Genomic DNA, 15608 nt, shown 5'->3' on the forward strand with positions numbered 1-15608 from the left:
TGACACATGATAAACACTTCGCCTCATTTGTACGAAACCTGCGCGAGCTGGGGGCTTTTGTTTGATTTCGAAGAGGAGGAAAGCGTCGGAGGAGGGGCCGAGGGCTGATGGATGGATGAGGAAGCGGATTTTGGGAATTGTGCTACGTAGTTACTATTCCACGGCACTGAGGTTTTCCTGGTGGGGGAAACCGGGGATTTTTGGATTTTTTCACCCGGATCAATTTAGGTTCCCCACGTCGAACTCTTTTCACCACTCTAACCCACGCATTTGATGTAGTTCGTCAACTTGCCTATAACGGCGCTGCATGCACTAAAAGACTAGAGTTCTCAACATTTTTCCGAGTCAACTACCAACGACGTGTGCGCGACAGTGTACGACGCGAAATTCAAAGTATTCGAGGTATTCGAGGCGGTACTTTTCGCATAACTATTCGAGACCTCGAATATCTAATACTTTCTAGTATTCGAGGTATTCGAGTATTCGCGGATACTATTCGCACATCTCTACTATTTACCCAAAATGCTAATGATGAGGAGAGGCAGCACGAATAATCGGAAAACATGAATAATCCAAACTTCCGCATGAATATCATTTAATTTTCATAAGTTATAAAAATCAAACGATTATATATAATTCATGAACATAGTCTTTTATTTTTGATTGCTTTCTGGAATCATCAAGAGCTTTCTTTTCCCAACCGCAATCTTTTTAGACGTGAAAACGTGATTGTACTCGCATTCCTACTGTTCCGTGTCATACCTGGTTTCCGAAAACCACACATCCATGGCTGCAAGATCAAGGATTTAGAAAAGTGGTTTCCACAAATGCTTCAAAACCACTGCGATATCAGAAACTACAGTGGAACCTTGTTAAAGCGAGTACGGGCTATAGCGACACCCCCGCTATTACGAGAGATAGCCGATGCACCGTCAATTGACCCTATAATAAGCGTGTTAAAAAAATCGTTTTTACGAGACCCTTTCGGTGTTGGCTCTCGCCATAGCGAGGGTTTCACCTCCGGAAGACTTTCATCAAGACTCTTTAACCTCTGTAATTGCTAGCGATCTGTTAGAAATGAAGTTAATGGAGTGCTCAGTCTCAAATTTATGTGGTAAACTGTCGTTCGATAAATATAATGATTGACGAAACAATGCTTTGCATGATTTTCATTCAGTGCGGCGCTTATTAATTGTTTGAATAGTTAGTCGTTATTTGAGTAAGGAAATTTAGTGATGCAAAAAAACATCGCCTTTCGTCTGGATTTATGCTTACGTTTATCGGATTGATGTTTATCTGTCACCGCACCACTCCTGTTCCTGTATATCTGTTCGCAACAGGTATATTGGCTATCATTTGCTCCACCTCCGGTAAAGCGACAATTCGCTATAGCGAGTGTTTATTAGTGCACCGTGGGGTGTCGTTATATCGAGGTTGCACTGTACACTGTCAGGCACCACGCCGCACAGTCGCGTCTCGCACAAGTTGTCCGGGATGTAACTGCTGCGGGATGCAGATCCGTGATCACTGAGCACGATTGTGCAATGTGATGCTTGGAAAACAGAAATACAGAACTCCCGTGAAGGCAACGGGCGTGCAATCATGCCTTGCTGAAGGAGAGGTCAAGGGGAAGGAGCGCGCTCCATATTTCAAGCTACGAGGCTATGAGCGAAGGAGCAAGGGAAGAACACGTCCGATCTTGCATGTGACGTCGTTGCCTCCAAAGCGAAGGGGCGACGGTGCAGTAATGTGATAGATGCAGTTTGCGTCGCCTGAAGTTCCTAGTCCGTCTCGTCATGTTTGAATGCGCTTATGCTACGCTTGTTTCTTCCGAAATCATGCTGTTTGGACTATGTTGAATATTAGTAGTCTTGTTTTAACTATAAATCTTTGTGTCATTCAATTAGAGCTTAAAAAAACTTAAATGATGTCAGATATATGTCGCGTTAGGTCTCATTCTTTTTAGAACCTCGTGCGTGTTATACAATTGTTGAAAGATATCTAGATATCTTCGAGCTCAGCAGGTGACTCACCTAGCATTTGGCCTCCAAAAACTAGGAGAATTGAACCTGGTAGACCGAAAAAGGTCAGTTGGTGAGATGGGGTAGGGATGAAACACATTTCCATTGTTCCCCTGTAACTTGATATTTTCCCATTTTCGTGTGGGGTCTCGGAAAGGGAAAAAAACGGCAGAGGCATTGACTTATGGAGGGCCGAGAGTGGTTCCGTTAAATCTACAACGTGGTTATTATCCTACGGCGCTGAGATGCCCCGATTGTTGTCCAATCTCTTGTGAAGGTTCATGCTATGTGCCTGTCGTGTTTTGACTCAAAATTTTCCACGGCTGCATTCTATTGCAATACTCCTGCAAAAGCTTTTAAACAAAATTGTTCGTGAGTAGGACTAGCATCGTAGAGCAACGGCGCATACGAAGAGAGGGTCGGAACTCTTTCTACTCCCTCTTATGCCGCTATTACCGCCGCAGTTATCAAAAATTCTTCTTTCAATTGGCATTGAAAGAGGAAATTTCGATAACTGTCGAGATTCCAGGCATACGTCTGCAACACCGCACAATAAGCTTAAAAAATGCCGCAAAATTTTTTTCTTTATAGCTTCCATGTTCAAAATAGGGGTGCGCCTCTTACACGTGTGCACCTTTAACACACGCTTATACGGTACTCCCCTAACTACGAAACCCAGATCCTGCCTATTTAAATATATATAAACTGACCCATAATAAGGCTTGTTTTTTATGGAAAGGTTTCACGTATTATACCTTATCAATAGTAAAACTTACACCTTATATTTCTTCATGCTAAATTTTCCTTTACCAATACAGCAAGAAAATTAACAGCTTTCAAGAAAAACCATTTTTATTCAAATTTTTAAATTTACTGGAAAACAGCTGACTACCATCCATCACCACTTAAGCCAAGGGCATTGATAAGTATGCAGTTTTTATACAACACAAATGCTGAGCAGAACACTCACACATTGATACACACTTCACAGGTGCATGTGAATCATCAGCATGACTCACATGTCCTTGTTATAGCATGCCATGTGCAGGAGAGAATTCTCAACAAAACTCATTCAGATGGATTGTGATTAGTGACTAAGGGACTATAAAACTAATAATCGGAATGACCTGGAATCAAATTAAGTCAACTATCGGAAAGTACAGCATAAATTTCATTTCACACAGTTGGGGGTAGCAAATTACAGGAACTGTGTAAAATATAGAGTGGGATAAGAGGTGACCATTTGTGAGATGTACTGAAAGGACATTTAAGTATATCACAATGTACAATCAAGGCTTGTGAGTACAATTAATGATGAGTGATGGATAAAAAGGGAGGGGTGCAGAGAAGTTTATGACCTCCCCTCCATCCTTAAGAGATAAGCTTAAACCTCGAGGCTTGGAATAAAGGAAGTTGTACTAGTGTTAAATGAAAATACATCAACATGGTTCCCACCCAAACTGAAATATAAAATTCACGGTTTTTTCCAGGTTTTCACGGTCTAGATGTCGTCAAATTCACGGCATATAGAAAAACCATTTTAGGCAGAAATATTGATCGCGTAACGATCATCGGCCGCAGGTTAACTAAAAATTTAACAAAACACGACATGCCACGAATGCAAACGCAGCAATGAAAGTGCTACCTCTCTTGACGTCGCTGGCAAAATCCAGCTCCGGCTTAAGTTTGTGAGCGGGAAAATGGAGGGACCAGGGTGCCAGGGAAATTAAGAAGTGTCTGAATTTTCGCCAGGGTTAATGAACACTTTGGTTACCAGTCTTCTGACTTTGGTACAGGCTTAAGGTCAATGTGTCGCCATGGCACACGGACCAATAATTGCACTTAGAATATACGTGTGCAGATAAACTCGTGGACTCTGTCTACACATGACTGGCTTTGAAACATGATCGACATATCAATTTTAATTTTGCTCTTACTATCGTAGTTCTAAAGTCAAGTTTGAGAGAATTTTAAGTTTATACGACGAAATTCACGGCTTATTCACGGTTTTAAGGTTTTCACGGTTGAGTGGGAACCCTGATCAAAAAGCAGTTAGCTATAATACTTGAAGAAAGAAAATGCTATGATAATATTAGTTGTGCGAAATTGCAAAACCGAAAATTTAGAATGATGTATTTTTCACAAATTAGGGAGGAAGAAGAAAAACAGAGAGAAATTACACTCTATTACCATTTCAATTTTTAACAGCCCCTTCCACTAGCTGAAATTAACACAGGAACTTTATCAGACTGATGCATGAAGCAAAGTCTATATAATATGTTATAATAATTATACTACCTATCGAAAAATTCATTAACAGAGTACTTTACATTAAATTTTTTCCTAATATACTAACCAGATGAACAATATTTATAAAGATATAGGCTAAGAAAAATTTACGAGGCCATCAAATAAAACTCACCCTTAATATTTCAGGAGAAATGTAATCTGGTGTTCCTACAGCCACATTACTTTGTACTGTTCCATCTTCATGGAGGCGAAGACAGGAGCCAAAATCTGCTAAACGGATATGACCATTTGCATCCAGGAGAACATTGTCTGGCTTGATGTCTCGATGCACATACCGAAGGTCATGAATTGATCCAATTGCCAACACCATTTCAGCAATATAGAAACGAGCCATGTCCTCCGGTAAACGATCTTCAAATTTGGATAACAGGGTAAGAAGGTCACCTCCACAGTAATAATCCATCACAAGATACTGAAAAAAAATAAAATAAACTTCATTAATTTCTGATTTTGGAGCCATAAAAATGATTATAGCAAAAGTATTTAATGAATGAGATAAATATAAGACCATTTAAAAATTTATTGAAGCATTGGAAATTTTCCACAAGAATAAATTATTCACATTCTATGTATGTACTTATAAAATTGTAATGAATTTTTTCAAGCCACCTCCCATTTTCCATAAGTTTAAACTAAACTGAGATATCATCCCAAACAATTTAAAAAAATATTAATCTATAAATAGACCTCTATATCCACAAATTAATGGAAAACCTAATTTTCAGATAGCCCTCTTTTGTTGGAACTATGCAGCAAACAAACCCACTGTCAATTATAAACAATATTTGATAAAAATAAACACCAAAGATATAATTCATGACCATATTCTAAGCAAATTTTATGTTGGTTTCTGTGCGCTCTTTGCACCTGCACCATTCAATTAACTTTTTTTACAGGAAAAGACAGAAAAGGTTGAATAGATAAAGATAGGAAATGGAGGAGGAGAGTGCTAGAGAAACTGGCTGGAGGGGTGATAAGCACATAATAAAAAAGTTGATGTATTTGACAGCATATAAAAGGCACCACTCATTACAGTATGGCACGCACAATAGAAAAAAAACACGCAAAGGCACGGCACCCAAACAACTTTAGTTAGTCACTTTTAGACCATATACGATCATGAAAATTGAAGCAAGATATCAAACAAGCTCGTTTGTATTAAAACGATCAAGCATGTTCTAAATCTCTCTCCCAACTCCTTTGATATGGCAAAAGCAAGCAAAATGATAGCAATATACAATACAATAAATAAACGATAAATAATGTGACATGATAGCAATGAGATTAATAACAACAAAAACAACTACAACATTCTTCAATTGAATAAAACATATATATTAGTAGATATAATGGAGTCAGCAATGAACTTCAACCCATACAGGAACCTTCACATATAAAAATAGCAGGTGATTTTTTTTTTGAGCTATTATTTTGGAAAAAAGGTACACCTTATAAGCCATTAAATACCATAATTATACGTAAGATTCTACTGTAATTCAATGGGAATAGCTATTATTACCAGGTTTGATTCATCTTGGAAAGCATAGTGGAGATTCGTGATCCATCGCCTGTCTCCATACACCAGAACATCTCGTTCTTCCTGGAAGCATGCTGTTTCAGCCCTCTTCAACATTTCCCATTTGTTGAGGATTTTCATGGCGTACACCCTCTCATCTTCTTTCGTACCGCCTCTCATCCGAACCACGCATACCTCCCCAAATGCCCCCCTCCCAATCACCTTCACTATCTCAAAATCATCACGCGTCAACCGGAGATTCTTCACGGAGGAAACCACTGGCTTGACTGTGGAGAAAAAGAAGACAAAAAATAAACAAGCAGCCTATATTCTTAAGTGCTGCAAGTAACAAGCTAGATTGTATGCCGTATGTATCACTTGAGCAAAATTATGTACGTACACCAAAGGTGAAATTTGTCATGAAGAAATAAATTTGCTAAACCCTAACTGGTGGTGTAACTGATAGCGTACCTGACCGTCAATCAAGAGATCCAGATTCAAATTCTGGCTTAGACAATTGATTTTTTCATGGTGAATTTCACCCTTGATGTAACTAGCCCACCTTCTTTCCACACCTATGATATATTTTTTACTAAACACTTAAGTTAAAATACAGAAGAAAACTATATTATGCATGCATGGCCAATTGATAGCAGCATATATCTTAGAACATCCCTTGGTACATAAAGTTCAGGCACCTTGTGGCATAACATGTCTGATTACACATACATAATACTTTGTTCTCTATATCATTCAAGTAGGCAGGAGAAGATTTAGGTATGTGTGTAGAGCATCCATCAAAACTTGAAAGAATCCTGGTTCAAATCTGCCTGGTTGCCTGGTCAAGGCAAATCATTTTATCCAATGGAATTCCACCCTTTATGTGTACTAGAGGATTTATCAGCATCAATTAACTTCTAGTTAGTCCAGCAGGGTGTCTACTGCGTAGCAATTAAAAAACTCCAGAAAACTCCAAAAAAGATTACAGGTTTTCCCAGAGAATTTCTTTGTTCTCCAAGCATACAACACATACTGACACCAGTCAGCAAAAGCACTACCACATTATCCTTATCTTTACAAATAATACCATGACAGATCCTCTTTACAACCTAATCCAGAAGATATTGGCTTATATGTTCTCAACATGATAGCAAATTTAACACTATGAAGTACCTCTGATAATAACTACGTAACAACAATGCAAACAGAAAATTCTTTCAATGGAAAGTAATTGGAAACTCCCAATAAAGGAAATATCTGAAAAAATTAAAACAATAATTATATCACCTTTTATTTTGCTTAGTGCATCGCAAGAATTCAGCGCATTGGCCTAGTTTTAGCCGTATTCAAGTGCCATAACTGAATTTTCCAGAACACTTACTCCATTCCCTGAGTTTTTCCTGATCTGTCTTCTTAGAACATATTCTAACCTATCTAATTTACTACCTATATTTTATATCATTATACTTATTAAACAACGTACCAAAAGTTTGCCATTTATTTATATGAATAATTGACATGGAGTCAATCAAACCAAAATGCCTCTTATTCACAAAGTTTTACTAGCGTGCGACGCATTTCGACTAAAAGTCTTTATGTATCTAGCATGATGTGAGGCACCATGTGGTGGAACTTCTAAATAGTCGTAAAATTAGACATTGCAATATTTCCACTGGGTTTTATTTTAACAGGACGCATTCCGATGTTAAAAACAACATTAGTATTATGAGTACTTCCTTATATACGTCTTGGTACTTAACGGGAGGTGGTCTGGTGGAGGATGGGGTTTGGATCCTTCCCCCATAACCCCAGTGGTGGATACATATGAGGGGCATAGGGGGAATGCACCCCCCCCCCTTGTGGGGTCACCTACATTGCCTAGCCGCAGATTACAGAACCACAATTCTAACTTTTTTATATCTTAAGATGACTCTGTTGTGTATGCATGTATAATCGGTTAGAATATAACTTTCTTTAACCTTGCATGTTACTTGATTATCTTGATTATTTTTCATTGCGTTAAAGAAAAGGTAGCTCAAGATATCTTTTGCACCCCTTGAGATTTTTCTGTATCCGCTACCACTACTGCACAACCCTCAATATCCCCTTCTTCTAGAAACCCAAACCCATCCGCTGCCTTACCCTTTCAGCACCAAGATACATACAAGGAAGAACCCTTAAGACTCATGGTGCACTCGATAATGTTGTTTGCAGCATTGAAATGCATTGTGTTGTGAAGAATCTAAGCTTTTCCTGTCGAATAGCATGGATGAAAGCTTCACAGGTTTCCAACAGAGTCAGGGTCTGCATGGTATTAGCTGACGTTTTGCGGAGACTTTCCCAACATCCTCAGCGCTGATGATCATCAGGTAACTTTACCACATCATGCCAAGCCAAAGAAGCTAGCCTTCAACCAGCTGTGAGTGTAGTGATTATTTTGTTTGCCATGACCTTGCACATTTTCCTGATGCCATAAATGGATTTCTATGATTTTTTCCCTGGCCCATTCAACATCCCCGGACTTTTCCCTTAATTCCATGACCTATGACAACCATGATTTTTAACTCTTCTCTCTCTCTACACAATAGAATTTCCACAAGAAAAAGTGAGTACTAGGAGAGCTGTTACTGGATTATCTTTGATAATATTAGTAAATTAAAAATTGCTGGCAGTTCCCCACAAACACTTAAATTTTACTTCACAATTGGTTTCAACACTTTGTATTATATTAAAAATGTATTGAATGCAATTGCCAGTTTAAGTTCTTTTGTGATTTCAACATTGTACGCAGGACTAACCATGGGCTAGACAACAAATCCACCACTCTTGTCCACTACCTACAACCAACGTTTTAAGTGTCAGCAACTGATTCAAAACAAACAGCCTAGCCACTAGCCAATGCACGCTACATGGCTAACACTTCTCGTTCCTCAGTCGACAGTAAAAACAAAATTACTACATAGTACACTTTTGCAGATGACATGGGCTCTGCAGGTAGCTAGATAAGGCTCTCTGAAGCATTCAAAACTCCTCAGACAAGAAATCTCCACCCCACAAGTAATCAATCGCAAATACTACAATGATTGTTTTAGGAGAGATTCCTTGCATAACAGTAGTAGTGAATTTTTTTACAAACTGCTTCAATTTTACACAGAATTTGTCAGATTTTTTTACTGAATACTCCCTGACTTTATACAGACCTCAAAAATTTACTGACATTTCAAGGTTTGAAATACATGTACGATCCCTGCAATATGTTTTGCACTTGTTTCCCTTGTCACTATTTTTATTCATTTTATTTGTTACTCAGCTCATACCATGCCTGAATCAGCTATTCACTCCATGAGACTGACGAGATTGTCTATCTCTTGAAGTGCCTTGTACATCCTTCAAGGACTTGAGCTATCTGACATATTCCACTAAGTTCAAATGTATCGGGCGAATGTGTAGGGCAAATACATGATTAATTATTGCACTTGTGCCTACTGTGTCCATAACCTATAAGAAACTGCAAACTATGTTTATTGCCAGTGTCTTGGACACCCTCAATCTTTTAGGTTAACAAACAACCCTTTCTCCAGCAACCCTTACTTCCCACAAACACACCCCTAATGTCAAACTTCCAGATGGTTACAGCAACCTATAAGTATAACAAGGACATTGGAAATAGAATTGAGCACGCCCATGAGTGCGTGCGCACTTAATGGATATCTGTGGAAAATGTATAGCACTGATTCTTCATAACAATTCAAATGGAGGAAAAAACAGATCCATCCATAAATATTTCAATGGAAATTTCTCCTGTCACCTACTAAATAAACTGTCACCTACGACGCATCTATATGGGTTTAAAAACTTTCCACTCTCATTGGCAATGGCAGGGAAATCCAAATTTCACGGGGGAAATAGGCTATAATTAGGGCTTTTAACCACATTTTACATTCATAATGATATGACCCATCATATTCATAACTTTTCAATGCCAACCCTCACCAGTGTAAATAATCTCTAGCTTATATAAAGAATAAATGGATCGGTTTGCCATCATTGCAATACTGCGGAGATTTCTGAAAGCTAATAAAATGCAACCTGTGTGGCAACATAAATCAGGACAGACCTGGGCCTAGTCTACATATTTACCCTTGTTGGTACCGTAGTTGCTCTCACCCCCTCCCCCCCTCTAACTCAGTCTTGATATCCCACCCCTCTTCACCTATCCTTCTCATCTATCATTGTATAAAATAATATCTCTCAGTGTTGTTAGGTACTAACAACACTGAAAAGCTGTTGGACGTTTATACTTAATAAGATGAAAAAGTACATTTTAAGAAGGGAAAAACCTATTCCATCTGTCATACACACTGCAAGCTGTGCGATGTCAATTAATGAATCTAAATCTATGGGACAAATATTATGCTCAATCTTCATAACTCTAATCTGTTTTGCATCAAAATCAACAGATAGTGATTTGCTCATGAAATTATGGCCACAGAATTCCCTAATATCAATAGAAACTCCCAAGAAATGTCACTATGTCAGTCAGTGGAAAAGACAAAGACATCAACGTCAAAACGTTGATCAATATGAAACGAACATAAAGAGAGACTATAAGAGATACCCCGCCTACATATTATTAAAAATTAGGCACAGCCAAAAATAATGAGAGGAGCATAGAAAATATGAAAATTCATGCATCTCCGTGAAGATCATTTCCTTCATATACTTAATGTAGAGAGAAAAGTATCAGTCCACCATCATTAACAGTAGTGAGTCTTGTGAAATATAGAGCTTCACTGCTTGCAAACAAAGTTTTCTAACTGAAGGATAGAAACCCCAATTTGAGTTGTACGCAGGTATGCATCATATCACAGAAACAGTGAATAAGTTAACATTAGGTAATAGGACACCTTAAGGAAAATTAAGAAAGAATGGCCACATTTTATATTAAGTAATTTTTTGTGACAAATAAAAGGAAGGAAACTGCATTTCGTGATGATTTATGGAAAACTTAAAATCCCAAAAATTGAATTCAACAGAGGACAGCTAATTATTTGGAAGTGTCTCATAGAATAAAAGAATCTATCAAAGAAGAAATATCACAAAAACACGCCATAAAACCGGATGTAGTTACAGCAAAAAACAATCGAAAAAGCATCCAATTTCATTCGAGAACTCACCAAATTCAATAAAGTCCGACACTGTTTTCTCACGTCGAAGCGAGGAATTGCAGCACTCATCGTAGAGAACAAGAAGCACATCTAGAAGTGTTTCCAAACTCAAGCACAGCCCTCTCCCAAGAACTGGACCACCAAGAAATAGAGATTCTAAATTCCTGAGGCGCTCTTCGGCGTTGGCTGCTGAACCACCACTCCCTACCACACCCCCTTTGCAGACAGTACTGTCAGACATGATCACAGAGAGAATACGCAGGCAGCACCAGAAGCAGCTGCTGATGCAGCAACAACTGCCTCATCACCACAGAAGTGCATCTCACGGGAAGACCGAAAGAGGTGAGGAAAAACTAAGTCTTCGGGGTTCTCTGCTCATTGTGTACAGTGTGACCTGTAAAATATTTACAATAAATTTCATCAGTAACACTTAAAATGCTTTATGTTCCTTCCAAAGATGCTAATATATTTATAATCACACCAAATGCCACCAGGAACCAGAATTCCAATCACAATTCGACGACAATGAGAAAAACGAGCTATTAAAAGTCCAAATGTACCCAGTATAAAAGGTCGTTAGTCAGTGAAAATGATGATTAAGAAGCGTATTACTCCTCTCAATGATGCATCAGTCTTCCATATTCATGGTAGGTGGAGAAAAAAGGGGGATTTTTGGCAAATGACGATTGAATTGCAATGTATTGGGTCCGAATAGGGTACAATTTCGATTAACCTCGAAACTAATAATTATCTTGCAAATATTGCAAGGTAACATCGCTTGGTCTAGATTGAATGAAATGAAACTAAGACACTAGAGTACAGCTAGAAATAATTATAATTACTTCATTCCTCTCCGAACTTATCGGCAAATGCTGGTGTTTTTGTAGCCTTGCTACATTTCCGCAATAGACACAACAAACAAGCAGACTTACTAACAAAAATATGGCTGCCACACCTAGCCGACAGAGGAATCTCGGGGTGGGGGTACATATGCAGTATTGCCAATTAAATTATACGCATACAACGCGGACTCAGTGAAAGTCCTTACCGTTAACGGATCGCGATAAAATTATCCTGAGCCTATTTAACCATGTTTTATCACTATAAACGATGATATGCTGAGAACTACAAGCAAACAGGTTCGGCAAAGCAGAACACTTTCCCACGATAAGGAGGCCACAAAGCCAAAGAATTACGATCAGAATATATGAATGGAAAACAAATAACAATTTCTGTCAACTATATCTACGGAAATCGAAGTAAAAACCACTCAATTAACTAACTCACCATGCATTAAGACAGGTAGCTGAATTCCGAGATAACATCGGCAACATCGCATTCACAATGACTTCCAACCCGGATACCAAAGATACTTGTTAGTCAAGACAAGAATTTACATTTAGATGAAAGGGTCATTCTATGGGTAAAAAAATTGTAAAACAATGAAGAGTTATTCCTGAGAAAATTTCTATATCCATAACTTAATTATTATGCCCGGGAATGATTGTAGGAGGTTATTAGTTATGTGTATAATTGCGCTTTTATTTTGATGACAGCGTCATATTGTTCATGTTGATGGAATTGTGTAGGTGAATGAATATTTTTAGTTTTTTTGATACATGTATTCTAATTTAATCCCTCCTCGAGTTTCTTCAATTGGTTTTGTGGATGCAGAGACTGTAAATATAAAGGTAAGTAATCAATTTTTGATCAAATTTTTGTCCGCCAACTCAGAATTTGAGGCAAAGTTTTTGACTGAATTTCTAACAGGTTCTGCCCAGAAAGTCATTTCTACTTGCCACAATCTTTAATTTAGCGCAATAAACGTGTGTTTTTGCTTATAATTTTCTTTAGAAACATGTTTTGGAAGATAATAACCATTTTAATTCTATAATGAGCAACATATTCGAACGAATAACGTTGATAGCAATTGACACTATTTGTAATGTATTGAAATAAGAAGTGGTAAATGTAGGTGAAATTTGTATTTTTACCGCTTTCTGTAATTGCTCATCCGACAAAATATACCAATTCATTTCGATTTCGTTTCAGGAATCATGCGGTGGAGGTTAATATCAAATCTACCCTCTACTTGTTTGGTAGCTCAGTGGTCGTCTTGATGTGTCACGGATGTACCGCAGCAAGTGAATGGAATTTTAGTTCTCATAAGTTGCCATTAAGAAAGTGTACATGGTTTTTGTTGTGAAGGAATCATCTTTTCCACCTATTATGGGAGAACCTGTGCGGAAGAAGGCAAGAATAGAAACTGAAGGGACTGTTGACGTCGAAGAGGGAAAGGGATGGGGTGAAGATAAGCTCACTCTAACCGAATTCCAAACACATCTACTCACTCACTGCCTTTGTTCGTACCCCGGGCCTGTTTATGTAAGAAAAGATAGATCAGGAAGTGAGGAACCCCGCGATAATTTTATACTTCACTCATCTGGACTAGAGGAAGATGGTCACAACCCAGAGTGGACTCGAGACCATCTCTTACTCTTTTTAGCAACAGTGCAATTGCTTTGTGAAACTGAAGTGCGACAACGCGGTCATGGAGTTGTGTGCCCTCGTTTAGCAGAAGCAAGAGAACGTTTAGTGTCTTCCCAGTCGTTGGCCCCCCAGTTAATTGCATTATCTGCTCATGGTGATCCCTTCGTTGTTTTTGCTGCTGGAAGGGCGCTATCCGCTCTTCTGTTGGCCTCCCGTTCACGACTCGAGCAAGCATGGCTGGATGCCCTCCTGTCAGATGCACTTCTTGCCGCTCGAGTGAATCCTCCTCCCTCTCCTCCCCAAACACCGGCGCTATCCATTCAACATTCCATCCATTTCAACAGCAATAACCATCATCGCCATCAACCTCCCCGACACTTACCTAGGAGAGCTACATTTGCCCTGGATGTCCTTCGGCGGGTGGTGGAGTGGAGGGATCTTGACCTAATCCATCCCCTTGAGGACGCAGCTGATGGTAGAGAAGATGGACCACCCTCGCATCTCCCTGGGACTTGCAGTTCAACGCCAGTAACAGACCCAGAAGATGACGAAAGCCATGTTAAGTGCGTCTGCATTAAAGCTTTGGTTGCACGATGGTCAGAAGTTGTTAATGAATTTGGTAGCTTGTTAAGATCATTCGGAAGCCCCCATTCGGGGGTTGGTATGTCTGGTGACGAAAAGGAAGCTGCAGCAGTAGCCTTCCTCTCTCTTTGGGAGGCCATAGTGGCAGTGAAAGCAAATTTGTCCGTCGCAGATACTGAGCCATTCTTAGCACATCTTGGTGAACTAGTTTCTCTCCTACGTCCATCACTTCCACCTGTTTTGTGGCGTCATCTTCTATCATTACTTAATGAGGTGCTGTGTTACGGTAGCACGCTAGCTCTACAAGATACGCTTGCGGAGGAACCCTGTGCCTTGGCTCATTTGGTGGTTCGTAATGTGAAGGACTGGCGCCTGTTAGACGGCCTTCCTTATCGGCATGCCGGTGGTGGTCGTTTCGGGGGACGTGGTGCTGGTGATGCAAGTGATGCTGCGGGTGAGTGCGAAGACAGACCCCTCTTGCAGAAAGCTGTTCTCTTGGTGCTCAAATCGGTTGCTGTCACTGTGAAAGAAACACGATGTGAAAGCTCGAGTGACGATAGTTCTGTTGGTGGTATGGGTATTGAGGAGGAGGAAGAGCGGCGAGCAAGGGATGCCGATCTTGCCGTTATAGAAAGGGGTATTAAGGAAGTGCTCCGTCGCCTGGATGTGTGTGTGAAATCTCTCTTGCCATTCCATCCCGAGGCGCCACTCGCCCATTGGGTTGTGTCTCTTTTCTCAGACCAAGATGATGCCCTTGTCGAGGGTATGGTGTGCTGTCTCGACGTTGCCGTCGGTCTGGGGGGGCCCGGTCCATTAACGGCCTCATCCCTTGGGGGTCACGGCTCTGCGGTGCCTCCTTCTTTGTTCATTAGACGGGCCTTATCACCCTCTGCCACATTCCTTCAGTTTTTGCACGCAGTATCACATGATGCAGGAGTACTTCTCGATTTGCTGGTTTCGAATGAAACTTGTTTCCTTTTGTACTTGCTTAGGTTTTTAAAGTTTGCGAGGCGAAATTGGGAAGAAGTGGTTCATACGGCTGCTGCTATAGGTAGAAACCGTTTGGGAGAAGCTATCGGTGTGTTAATAAGATTGCGCCTCGCTGTGGAGCGATTAGTCGCTAAGGCTCTCTTCCCATACAACATCAACCCAGTTCTTCGGCTTCTTGAAAAGTGTGAACATTTATATGAAGCTAGCAGTCGTTGAGATGATTGTTTTCAGTGGCTTAAGAGTGATTTTAAGTAATTATTACAATATGAACAATATTTGGAATGAGATTTCAAGCGACAATCCTCAAGGAAATCATCCTCTCCATGTACCAGGGAATTATTAGTACAAGGATCTACCCGAGATATAAATCACACACTTTTATGTACCATACTGTAGATTAATAATATTACCAATTGCTCATTTGCGGCATCATCATATTTGTACAGTCTTCTCCCCCTGTAAAGCTGAAATCATGTTTTATATTAAACCCAACCAAAGCCATGACATTTAGAACAGTAACAATGAATTGCT

The 15608-nt window shown here is 39.6% G+C and overlaps 2 protein-coding genes across 6 annotated transcripts in view; one reads left to right on the plus strand and one right to left on the minus strand.

Moving 5' to 3' along the window:
• LOC124166550 (serine/threonine-protein kinase MRCK alpha) overlaps positions 1–12364 on the minus strand; it is an 86665-nt gene extending 74301 nt beyond the window's left edge. For 3 of the 5 annotated variants that reach the window (XM_046544111.1, XM_046544110.1, XM_046544107.1), the window contains exons 1-4: positions 11858–11978; positions 11025–11409; positions 5851–6134; positions 4444–4743 (exon numbers count right to left, since the gene is read on the minus strand). In XM_046544111.1, the coding sequence (XP_046400067.1) occupies positions 4444–4743; positions 5851–6134; positions 11025–11256 (816 nt within the window). In that variant the 5' untranslated portion in view covers positions 11257–11409; positions 11858–11978. Of the gene's footprint in view, positions 1–4443; positions 4744–5850; positions 6135–11024; positions 11410–11857; positions 11979–12302 lie in introns of those variants that run through there. The other 2 variants (XM_046544108.1, XM_046544109.1) reach the window with 2 other exon arrangements.
• A 191-nt stretch (positions 12365–12555) lies between these two features.
• LOC124166552 (protein lines) lies at positions 12556–15606 on the plus strand. The gene is made up of 2 exons (XM_046544113.1): positions 12556–12706; positions 13068–15606. Exon 2 carries the CDS (start codon positions 13206–13208, stop codon positions 15291–15293), a length of 2088 nt encoding a protein of 695 aa, XP_046400069.1. The 5' UTR covers positions 12556–12706; positions 13068–13205; the 3' UTR covers positions 15294–15606.
• Positions 15607–15608: the final 2 nt, after the last annotated feature.

This window comes from Ischnura elegans, chromosome 10 (genome assembly GCF_921293095.1).
Source record: "Ischnura elegans chromosome 10, ioIscEleg1.1, whole genome shotgun sequence".
In the NCBI taxonomy this organism is placed as follows: Eukaryota; Metazoa; Arthropoda; class Insecta; order Odonata; family Coenagrionidae; genus Ischnura; species Ischnura elegans.